General features: G+C 37.5%; 1 protein-coding gene across 7 annotated transcripts in view; it reads right to left on the bottom strand.

The window, feature by feature from the left end:
• Positions 1–12,209, bottom strand: part of LOC113061541 (FYVE, RhoGEF and PH domain-containing protein 4-like) — a 51,907-nt gene that overhangs the window by 10,288 nt on the left and 29,410 nt on the right. For all 7 annotated transcript variants that reach the window (XM_026230718.1, XM_026230722.1, XM_026230720.1 and 4 more), the window contains 3 exons: positions 8,123–8,263; positions 6,008–6,170; positions 2,031–2,439 (listed from right to left, as the gene is read on the bottom strand). In XM_026230718.1, the coding sequence (XP_026086503.1) occupies positions 2,031–2,439; positions 6,008–6,170; positions 8,123–8,263 (713 nt within the window). The remainder of the gene's footprint in view (positions 1–2,030; positions 2,440–6,007; positions 6,171–8,122; positions 8,264–12,209) is intronic.

The raw sequence follows: 12,209 nt of genomic DNA, 5'->3' as shown, positions 1-12,209 counted from the left end.
ATTTAAACATTAAAATAAGCTATTTTTTTTTTTAAGTAAAAAAAAAACCTATTTATGAAAATATGCTTCTGAAATATTTAAGATTCTGCATTGAGACTCTTTGCTGGTGGGTGGACACAGTGGTTACCCGGAAAAATTAAAAATAGCACTGCATGCCCAAAAGTTTGCGAACCCCAGATCTAGTGGAAGGATGCCATTAAATAAAATGAATTTGCTTAAAAAATATATAGATTTCATTCATACTTGCAAATACAGTAGGGATGGGAAGATTCCCCGATTCGCTCGGTGCATCGGCTTAAAAAGTTAAAGATGCGATGCATCTGTTTAAAAAGTGTGCATCGGATTCAAATTGGCTTTTGTATCGCGATGCATCGTTTCTAACATATCTGCATCGGTAAACCCAGATTTATTTCTTTATAATTATTAGTAGATAACTATACTTTCATTATTTAGAAAAGGAATAATATTTTTAGATTGTTTTCACCCTTCTAAACTGTTTTTCAAGCACGTCTCTCTTCACTGTTGCGTGATGACGTAGCCTTTCACAACACCACAGAGACCGGGGCGTGTCAAGAAAGTCACATAGATTAACATGGCAGAGGTAGAGCAGCTGCATCCTCCACCAAGTAATTACAAATCCAGTGTGTGGAAACACTTTGGCTTTTATAAGAAAGCTGGAAATCTTGATAAAACCCATGCAATTTGTAAAATATGTCGTGTAGCTATAAAATATACAGGCAGCACGACAAATCTGACAACACACCTGACGCGCCGACACGGTGTCAGTTTGGAGACGCCGGCCGCCTCCTCCTCCTCCTCCTCCTCCTCTCACTCGGATTTAGCTGAACGCCGGTTGAGCAAACGATCAAATCTTTTTTTCAATCGAAGTTGCCTAACAGTTCTGCTCGGATCAACTTATATTTCTTAAGAAAAACCTTAAAAGAGCATATTTAAGTTAAATTTAATCTGATGAGTCTGGTTTACAGCAGCCTTTGACTGCCTATACTAGTTTATATTATTTTCATTATTTTATTTTTTACATTTGAATACAGTTATGAAATAACTGACAAATTTTTTTTGTTTTGGTACTTCATATTATTATTGGTTATGTCAAAATAGCACCTGTTTTCTGTTCACTGAGTAAGCCTGTCTGCTGAAAGCACATTCATCTGCTAGCATGTTATGGAACATTTCTTCAGTTTACCTCTGAGCAGCATCCTTAAATTGTTTCACTGTTAAATGTTTGAGCTTTTAAAAGTTTAAGTAGGGACAAAACAGGAAAAAAACATTTGGTTTTATTTAATATTTTTTTGCACTACCAAAGCCTATTTGTATAAGGGTCATGCACTAGAAATCAGAAGGCACTTAAGTTAATTTATGATTTGTTGTCTGAAACAAAGAAATAAAAGTATCTGTAACATAATGAAATGCATATCATGATTTGTTTCATTGCATCATACCGCATCGAATCGTGTTGAATCGAATCGAAATCGGATCGCACTGCATTGTAACAGAGGTGTATCGTATCGCATCGCTAGCTGCTTCATGTATCTTTAATGTATCGTATCGTTGGCTATGCATCGAGATGCGTATCGCATCGGCCTCAGTTATGGAGATGCACATCCCTAAAATACAGTATATAGCAGCTATTTTCACCCTTTAGTAATATAAAAAGGGCCTGAGAGCGTAAGTGTACCATAATGGCAGATTTTGTCATCCGAGTCTACAATAGTCCACATCTATGTGATTTAAAAAACAAAACTGAAAGTATTAATCCATGTGCAATGTTTTCTTCAGAGGAAATGAAGGCCTGGTCGCAAGTCTAAAGGTTCAAGAAAACAACCAAAAAAAAACAGGCTCTAATGTGAACGTCAGCATGTAAATCTGGCACATGAGACAGCACATTGAGGTGTCAAATAACTGTGTGCCAGTTTCACTTCCGACTCCATTAATACACTCACACTCACACAAACAGACAACATCGGAGCGGATCTTTGCAGAAAACGACAAAATTTCCTTTCACATCTTACCTTCTGCTCTGGGATGCTGTTCATCACAACGTCATGCTGCTCTGGCTCTTTCCTCTCCTCCTCGGCCTGTTCCGTGTGAGCGTGAGGCGGGTCTACACAGTCCTCTTCCATAATTTCCTTCTTAGCCCCATCGCTGTCATCTCCATTCACCAGTTCCTGGCTGTCTGTCCTCTCAACCGGAGCTGTGTCATGTGTAATTTCATCCATGTCCTGATTCAAGTCCTGTTCTTTGTTATTTTGATTTAGAACCCCATTGGGGGGTGTGAGAGCATGATCTGGGCTGTTCGCAGCAGAGCTGGAGTCTGTGGGCTTCTCCGTCTGTCTCTGGTAGTTTTTGCGAGCCGGGCTGCAGTTGGGAGATCTGCTGACCTGCTTCAGAGGAGCGCCCTCCCTCCGACTGTCTGTGTGTCTGTGAGCAAGAGAGAGAGAGACAGACAGAGTAGAGGAAGGTCACCTTCTTCAGAGTCAGAGAACTCCAAAAAACAACTTTTACCACTAACAGAGTTGGCGAACGGAAAGAGAAAGATGCAGAGAAGGATGTGTCGTTTGTGTGAATGTGAAGCTATTTAAAGAAGTGTTGAACAAACTTCCTGTGTCTTGTGAGGCGGCGATGTGTGTGCTTGCAGGGGACGTGTAAATGTGCTGGTCATGGGAGGAGTGGAGGAAAAGAGGAGGATGGGAGGAACAGGGAGGGTGAGGAGAGGTAGAATGCGGCTGCAGTGTCCCATGAGAGACGGCTGCCCTACTTTACAATACATGCCAACATGCAGGAACACACATTTACACACTCAAGAGAGTGAGACGGTCTTTCAGGAACAGTGGGAGCAAACTATAAAATATATAAGAGATCATATACAGTCCATCCAGAGAGTCTGGTCATACTTTTATCACCTGGAAGGGGTTTATTTTGTGATAATGAATGGATGACTGGACAGGAACCCACTTATTACACGGCTGCTTATTAAATAAATAAATGGACATGAAATATTATTTTAGTTTAAATGATTTTACTATGAAAAATCATGTTGAGCCACTTTGTTCAGAAAAAAATATTATATATTAAGTTTAGGCAAAAATACTCATCGAATTAACTATTAATGTAACAAATGCCTCGTTTTGAATTCTGGCTCAAAATGATAGAGCATGTCACGTATATCGACTGACCAATCAAAATTGATTCATTCCAGAGTGCCGTGTAATAAGAACACTTTTTTTTTTTTTTGACTGATGAACAATAAATAATAGAGATGCACAAAATAGAAATTGTGACAATACCACAATAATAAATATTTTTATATCATATAAATAAAATAAATTAAAATAAATATTTTATATCATATCATAACTGAATTAATATTTTTACTTGGCCGGTTTTACCTGATTTACCTTGTTTCTGTATAAGCATTTTACATGTAAAATCAGGCCTTAGAATATTACAATGTACAATAGTTGAATAAGTATTATATAAAATATGATATAGAAAAACAGTAAATCTTGATAATATTTGCTTTTTATGATGATAAAATTCGAATATCGGTGATATGGTCACTGATATATTGTGCATCACTGATATATTGTGCATATTCATCAAAACCACATAAGTAAACTGTAAAAACATGACCCATTCATGACTTTACACAAGCGTGCATAAACCGAACAAAATTAAGCCAAAATATAAAGCTTTGTGGTTCATGCACACACACACACACACACACGCACACACACACACAGATATCCTGCACCTCCAGCTGTTTCCCTGTCTATGGCCCACCTGCCCTCTAGATCAGATAGCGTTTCCTGTGAGATAGAGAATGGAGATGTGGATCTGAGGGTACAGAGCACCACAGTGCTATTAATAAGCCGTTGAGCTCTGGACCACTGAGATGGATTAATATGTGCTATCTAATATTTTGTTCAGTGCATGACTCAAAACATTTCAAATCTGTCCTGCGCAAAGAACAAAAGGTAAGTCTTTGTAATCTGGTATGATGAACTGCAATCACAAAAAGGCATATCTAGAAAACAAAATTAATTTATCAAGTGAAACCACACAAGTAGGGCGGTATGGATTTCATTGTTTTTTTCCCATGAGGTTGTAAACCAACCCCGTGCAGTTGTCTGAGGTCATGGGTTCTTCGGTCAGCCCAGGCCAGACAGCTGCAGGAGTTATCAGACCCCGGTTTACTCCATCAACCCGTGCGCTCTCCCTTTGCTCCATAGCTTACAGGATGAATTCCTGCACATATTCTGACCCACACACAACACAATGGCACTAGACCAGCAGGCAAAACAGGATAAGGGCTCGCAGGGGTTTATTTGAGCGGAACTGATGTTAATGGTCAGTCTATTTTGTTACAGTGGCCATATCATTTCATACGAACTACACCGATGCTGAGCTACAGACTTATAGCAGATGAAGTTAATGAGTATCATGCAAAAAAAGGTTAAGGGGAGTTATTAGTGTTTAAATCCATGTAACCATAGTAAAAACAGTAAAGCACTGTCTCAAGAGGCTTATTTCATAAAACAGCAGCAAAAGCCATGTGATAGAAGACACCATTGTTTAATAAATAATTAAATGCATTCACATTAAAATAATTTTGCCAATAATATAGTATACTGGGAATTTCATGTTACTTGAAGAGACTTTCACAATTATTTTACTACAGAAGAATTACATACAATCACACCTCAAATTTCGGGCACTGAATATTTATCAACTTGTTCTCAACCTATGTTTTTAAAATCATTCAATAATTCAAAATTCACGACAGTGTGTAATTTATGTTTTAGAATGCAATGTGAAAGTCTCTTCAAATAATGGAAACAACAGATCTTATTTTACTCTTAAAGCCCGTTAGAAATTCTAGAGGCCTTGGTGAAATAGCCTTCAGGTTGTCCTACAAATGACTGAACAGCTCTGTGTGCAGCAGTAAAAGTAAAACATACTGTAGAGTAAGGCATGAGCCAGGGAAAAAGTCTAAATCATTGCACTTTGTTGAAATGCACTTTAAGCACTTTCAAAAAAGTTGTACCCGAGCTAACAGTGAGGAAACGATGGCTAGACATAAATTGATAAATCAGCCTTACCTCCTATGTTAAAGTTTCATCACATACAACAGTAAATGTCAAATACAAAACCAGTTCTTTTCACAATGCTTGAGAAACTCGGAACAGAACGTTAGAGTAAAACCAGCTTCTGCTTTTTGATCTTCTTGTGTAATATCAGGGAAGACATTTCTTTACAGTACTTTAAACACGTTACACAGCTTACTCTGATTTCAAAATATTTTCCTCTATATATCGTACAAACAATATACAAATGAATAATTTTATTTATAGGTATACTTTTATATACTTGCGATACACAAAACGTATCAAAAGTAACAGGAAAGACATTTATAATGTTGCAAAAGATTTGATGTCATAAATGCTGTTCTTCTGAACTTTCTATTCAAGAATGCTAAAAAAACAAAATGTATCATGGTTTCCAAACAAATGTTTTTAACATTGATAATAAGCAATGTTTCTTGAGCATCAAAGAAAACATCAGAGTAATGGTTGCTCAAAATTCAGCTTCGCATCACAATAATACATTCTTTTTAAATACACAAAAACAGTTACTTTTAATTGCAATAATATTTCAGTTTTTACTGTTTTTTTATTCAATAAATGCAGCCTTGGTGAAACATCTTTCAAAAACATTGAAAAAATTCTTACTGACTTAAACTTTTGAAGAGTAGTGTACTAATGAGAAAACACTATAATAAAACTTCCTCAAACTGTAAGCTACAGTAAGGGCAGAATATATGAATATATGAGACATCTGAAATATGTCTGATCATATAACAGCCAGACATGTTTGTCCAAAGCGACCAAAAGCAAACAAGATGAAAGAAACAGTAAACTTTTGTCAGTATATATAGTACATATCAGCGAACAGAGGAAAGAGAGGGAGATATTGTTCACAAGTGTACCTGTTTTCCTCAAAGCGACTGATGAGGTCAGACACTAGGCCCCTCCCTTTTGCTCCTCCTACTCCTCCCCCCTCCATGCTGGGATCAATGGGTGACGTTCCAGCAGCCAGAGGAAAGGAGACTTCCGTCACCGTACTCTGAAGGTGTGCTGGCTTAGGAGGCACTGCAGGAAAAAAAAAGGGGACACAGATTATGTTTACTATGCTAATGTAACAAACCAATATTTACTCATTATACATGATCCAAGAATACCATTACATGACCAGTGTGAGTGGAATCAGGTTCCACAATCTCCACGCCATAAGCAGCATAAATTTACAGGAACGAGTGCCCTGGTTTAGTTACATGTCTTGCTTAAAGGTACAGGTTGTTGGACCTGCCACTAGAGGGCGCACTATCAAAACAATAACAATCGCGTGGTTTGATGACGCTAAGAAGGAGCATGGAATTAGGGGATTTGTTGTCTTCTACCCAACAGCTGACGGCTATCAATTAGACGGAAAGATAAATCATGGATTTAACGCGAGTTCAATGATTTGCACGAGTACATTACATACAAAGTCAATGCAAAGACGCGATCAGACTATGGATCAGACGTGTCCTCGCGCGGGTCTAGAGAATAGAAGCTTGTTGATCGTTATAATAGCGAGATCGGCAACTCTTTCTAGTTGAAATTTTTCGCGAAGCTACTTCCACATTTGTCCACGACACTGTTGTCATGTGGTTTCTACGTTAGTAAAGGCGGTCACAAAGGATAACTAACGTCATTGACAGGCGACTGCACTGCCCCGTGTCACTGTTTAGAATGGGAATTTTCTCATGATTTACAAGTAGTTGAAAACATTAGAGATATTGTTAGTAATCAGCTGGACGAAATATATAACACTAGCCTAGTGGTTTTGGATATTTTACTGCAAATATCTTACAAATTGTAACTTTAAAGGCAAACCATCCCTCAAGCTTTCACTACACCTTTAATCGCATTTAAGGAAGTGTAAAACAAAGTGCCGAAACAGAACATAAACGTGGGAAATCCCCTAAGTTGTTTTAAGGAAGCACTTGGGTTATTGCAGAAGGGAGGGCCACTGCCCTGCAGAGTTTAGCTTCAAACCCAATGAAACACACCTGAATCAGCTAATCAAGGTCTTCAGACTCACTAGGAACCTTCAAGAAAGTGTGTTTTGGAGCTAAACTCTACAGGATATTGGCCCTCCAAGAGAAGGACTGGACACCTATGGTCACCACAAGGTGGCAGTGTAGCTTTAGTATATAGAGATGGAACCTGAAATACTCGGAAAGTTGAGATGAAGTGTATCTGACAGCTGATCTAAGTCAGTTTGATACGGTGGATACATTTCATACATCTCTAATTCACTAAATGTGGTCTTTGAGGTTTATGTCAGTGGGCTTTTTGCTTTTCATTTTACATTAGTTTTACAAAAGAGGAGCTTGATGCCTTTCTGTTAATCATATCCGCAGCAGATGCCCTGAATACTTTTCAGCAAATATGCAGAGCGATGACAGTGCAGAACTTTAGTGTCTGTAAGCACCTATAGACTATTTTTTTTAATTCACAGAGGTTTAACTGTGACTCTTATCACAAGGAAATCATTCACACTTTTCAAACACGACAGAGAATCTGCTTAGTGATCGAGCACAGGTTCAGGGGCGCTATGAGGGTGTTGTACAGCACTGCTACTTCAGCATTAATCAGTAGCCACGCTGATTTGAATCCTGTTAATGGTAACATTCAGTGTCCAGGGCCTGTTATAAAGGGGAAGATGTGTTTAAAAAAAGGTTTCAGAAAGAGCTTTAACTATTATGCCATAGATGAACCATTTGGGGTTCCTCAAAGTGAACAGTTCTTAAAATAACTTTTTATTTTTAAGTGTGAAGAACATTTTAATAATCAAAAGTACATTCTTTTCCATTATAAAGAGCCTTTTGTGCAATGGTAAGGTTCGAGGGATATTAAAGGTTCTCCACGGAAGCATAAATGTCAATTTACCACCATGGCTGAGTTTTGCATGTATTTCTGCTACTTCTTTAGCATGTATTCTGTTGAATTTTGGAAGGACTTGTGTGTCTGTGCATACGGGGTGCATTTATCCATACCTTGTGGTTTGAGATGGGGTGGAATCCGTCGGCCTGTAACTCTTCCATTTACTCCAGTAACGCTCTTTTTGATGAATCTACAACCATGACTCAACTTCTCACTGCGATGATCTTGCTCATTAGGAATATGGCTAGCAACGGCTGAAGGACAGAAAAAAAGGATGGGAATAATTGGGATGGTAGCAGTTTCGAAAGCAGTTTGTTTTATCGAAATGCTTATAAGCCATACTGTGTGCAAACTTCAGTTGAGTGGCAAGAACATGCAGTACTAACAGTGTTCTGGTAAATACACTTTATGCAGAAGTGAAATGCAAGAGGTCTGTTTTCTGTGCTCCTGATATCAGTCAGGGCTGGTATAAAAGTGGCCTTGAAACTAAAAGTGACTTAAACTTGAAACAAAGACTAAAAATAACCACAAGTTCCTCTGTGTCTAATGCAGAACAGACAAATAACCAGCTTGTTTGGATGATTAATATTCAACCTGCTATGAGGAAGCTTTTTTGTTCACCTCAACCAAGAAATGTTTCCTGAAAAACAGCTTTGGCAAATATGGTAAAGCATGCACGTATCTGTAGACAATGACAGCTGACCTTGAAAAGTACAGATCTAAAAATGGCAGATCTTTTTTCTCATGTGCAACACAGTGATCGGTTTTAAAATAACTAAATGAAAATGATCTTGGTTCCCACGTTGTAGAAGAAAAACAAACTTTTCAAAACAACAAGAACAACATTTCAGTAAGCTATATTTTACTGCAGAAGTTGGACTAGTGATACAGTCTGCTCTCATAAAAATTAACAAAGTCTTTTGGAAAAGAATTAGAAAAAACAAAGAAGTACAGACATGACCATAACCCATAAAATAATGACACAGATCTATTAATTAATACAGTTTGTAGTACAAGCATCAAGTCAACATGAAATGACTTTGCAAGTCATTGTACTTCCATAACTTCAAAAATATAAAATAAATTAAAATTAAATTAAATTAAAACAAGATAAAAATATGGGACGTGGGTTTATCCATAAGAAAACGTCTGGATCACAGAAAAATTATTTGGCAGGTTTTTGGACGAAGAGGACAAAAAACTAAGAGGTCAATAAAATAAGAGAACCTGGTGATGTCACGCAAAAGGTAAAGTAATTTCAGAGGCAGAGCAAAAGATTTTAATGTTAAGTTACTGTAAAATGTTACTGTGAATTCCATTTCAGAATTCCTCTTTTGTTTCCGTAATGTACTTTCATGTGAAGCAGGATATGCAACAAGAAAATACAATTAAGGACGGGAACTGACTCGATCTTGAATGCTACATACCAGAATGAAGCCAGACTGAAAGCATGTTTTCAAAGCCAATGCAAGTATGCAAGTATCTCTATTAGCTAATACTATCTCCCTGTGCAAAGACGTCAACAGAAAAGAAAACATTAAAGTATTACATTATTTAAATTTTTTTTTAAAGACATGCACCAATAAATTCACAATTCACAATCAGATGAGGAATGTGTATTGAGGAAGTAAACAGGGTTCATTTTGAATTTCGCTCGCATTAACCTATACTGTACCATTCACTCATATTAGTAAGTATGGGAGAAACCACAACACACGATTCAGTGTGTCCAGTTTTCTTAATAGCCAATTGGTAAAGTCATTGCATCACTAAACCTGCACAGATGCAGCCCAAACAGTCAATGTTCTGAAATGCACACTTGTGCCTATTCAACGTGGACTGGCTTTATACAAACCTGAAATATGTGACCACAAAACTAGTCTTAAAGTGCCCCTATTATGGAAGTGAATGAAAACATACTGCAAAGTTTGAAATCTAAAAGTGCACCATGTATAATATTTTTTCTGACTCTTGAGTCATGAAAATGAGTTGTTTTTAAAACGAATCCTTAGCTTTTTCAAGGTGACATCAAACTGAAACATTAGCATATTTATGCCCGCCCACTTGTTGAGCAGACCCGGGAAAACTTGAACCTCCCTTTCCTCAAACACCATGGTGGATTCTTGTGGAGAAGACGCTGTGCTCTGCACTGTGAGGGGAAATCCGTTGAAGGGTACGTCGAAAAACAAATTTTCTCCACCAACTTCAAAATCATCCGAAATCGCTGCAGATGCACCGACCCAGTGTTTACAAAGTGAACATGCAAGGATGGTCAAACAGTCTTTCCAAAAAAAAAAAAAAAAAAAACTTTTAAACAACAATGTAGGACGTTTTTGGAGGAGAAAAGTGTTGGGAAGCTTAAGACAAAACCCGTTGTACACGGAGTATGCATGCGCATCGCAAAGCTGAACAAGGCTTGCAAAAAGTGTATAATTTTGTATTTATTTTTCAAAGAAAATTACAAATCTGATAAATTATTTGCGACTGAAGAAAGGGAGACATGAACATCTTGGATGACATGGGGGTGAGTAAATTATCAGGATATTTTTATTCTGAAAGTGGAGTAATTCTTTTAAAAACTTGTCGTCATGTACTCGGAAGCCTACTGTAGCATGCAAAATATGTATTTAGTTCGCTCCGCGCAGCTTGTAGGTCTCTGTCTAACAGCAATATCTATTCACTCGCAATTGACTAGAAATGTATGGATGAATAGTGAATGCTTGTCATTGTTATTACTTGTAGTTCTGAAAAAGAATACAGTAACAGTGTACAAACTGCAGTGCGTTATCAATATGTTTCTGCATTGGGCTAACACATATAACATGGCTGTTTGGGTATACACCACCGAGCTGTGGGCAAGTAATGGTTGATGGGCGTTCTGTTATTGACCTGCACTACATGCAGTAGACCATTCATGACTGAGTCATCAGACCAATCACCACAGTTTAGCGTCAATTAAAGGAGGAGTTAAAAAAAATCAACCTTAAAGAAATCGAAATCGAAAACCTTGGCCAAAACGGGCCAGCTGGGACTAGAGGAGTGGTTATGAGAGCATCAACGCCGCGGATCATTACAGAAAGCTAACAGCTATAACATAGCATTAAAGACTTTTTTAAATAAGTTGAGCTCAAAACTCACTTTCAGTCAGCAGTGCGTGTTTGAAATAACTTGATCAATGTGGATTATAATCACTAAACCAGGCAGAAATATTTGTAAGCGATGCAATATGCACGCTAGGCATTAACATTAGCATAGTTAACATGGTAAATGCGACTACTTGAAGAAATCAGATGTCAGCTCTTAATCTCTATCACAATTGTGTACTAATTTAGTAACATATTTTATCTGTCATAAGCAGTGTTTAGAATAATGGCGTTAAGTAACGACGTTATTTTTTCAGTAACCGGGTAATCTAATTAATTACTTTTCCCGTCGTTACAATGCCGTTAACATTACTGGACATTAAATGCGGTGCGTATCTATGCATTGATTGAATAAACTGTATAATCCGAACGCACCCCTGGCTCACACAGCTAGTGAGGAGGTGGGTTAATAACGATATAAACGATTATGATTGGCTAAGGCAGAGTCATGTGTTTCATGGTAGCCAATCAGAGCCAGTGTTTTTACACACATGCCAGCACATGCGCCAGCGGTGCCACACAAACACGCACGCAACAGCTAAACAGAGATTTACAGCAAAGATGGCGAGTCAGGTTGACATTTTCAAGGTGGAGATATAAGCACTACAAATTCATTGTGGTCAAAGACAAGTACGTGTAATGTGTATATTATGTCCAGGAGCAAAGACTTTGTCGACATCCGTTGTAAGCAATCTAATTTAATGAAGCATCTCACAACAACACACACATCTACAAAGCTAGTGGCCAAAAACACTTTTCTTACAAAGATAATAGTTGAAGTGCAGGATAAAACTCTTGCTGTCTGTTGACGTGCAATAAATATCGAAAGTTATGTACGAACACCAGTCTGTTCTACTCATTTCAACTGACTTGTTAAAACTGCTAAAAAAAAATTCAAATTCTTTGACAAATAGCAACTTTTTTTTTAAACAGTAACGCAAACAGTTACTTTCCCTGGTAACTTAATCCTGATACATTAATGAATTATAATCAATGTATAACTTAATATAGTAAAACATGAATGCTTTTGGATTTAAATATTTAACAAAGCAGTGAC

This window comes from Carassius auratus, chromosome 43, assembly GCF_003368295.1.
Source record: "Carassius auratus strain Wakin chromosome 43, ASM336829v1, whole genome shotgun sequence".
Classification (NCBI taxonomy): Eukaryota; Metazoa; Chordata; class Actinopteri; order Cypriniformes; family Cyprinidae; genus Carassius; species Carassius auratus.
This window is presented reverse-complemented; position numbering and strand designations above follow the sequence as displayed.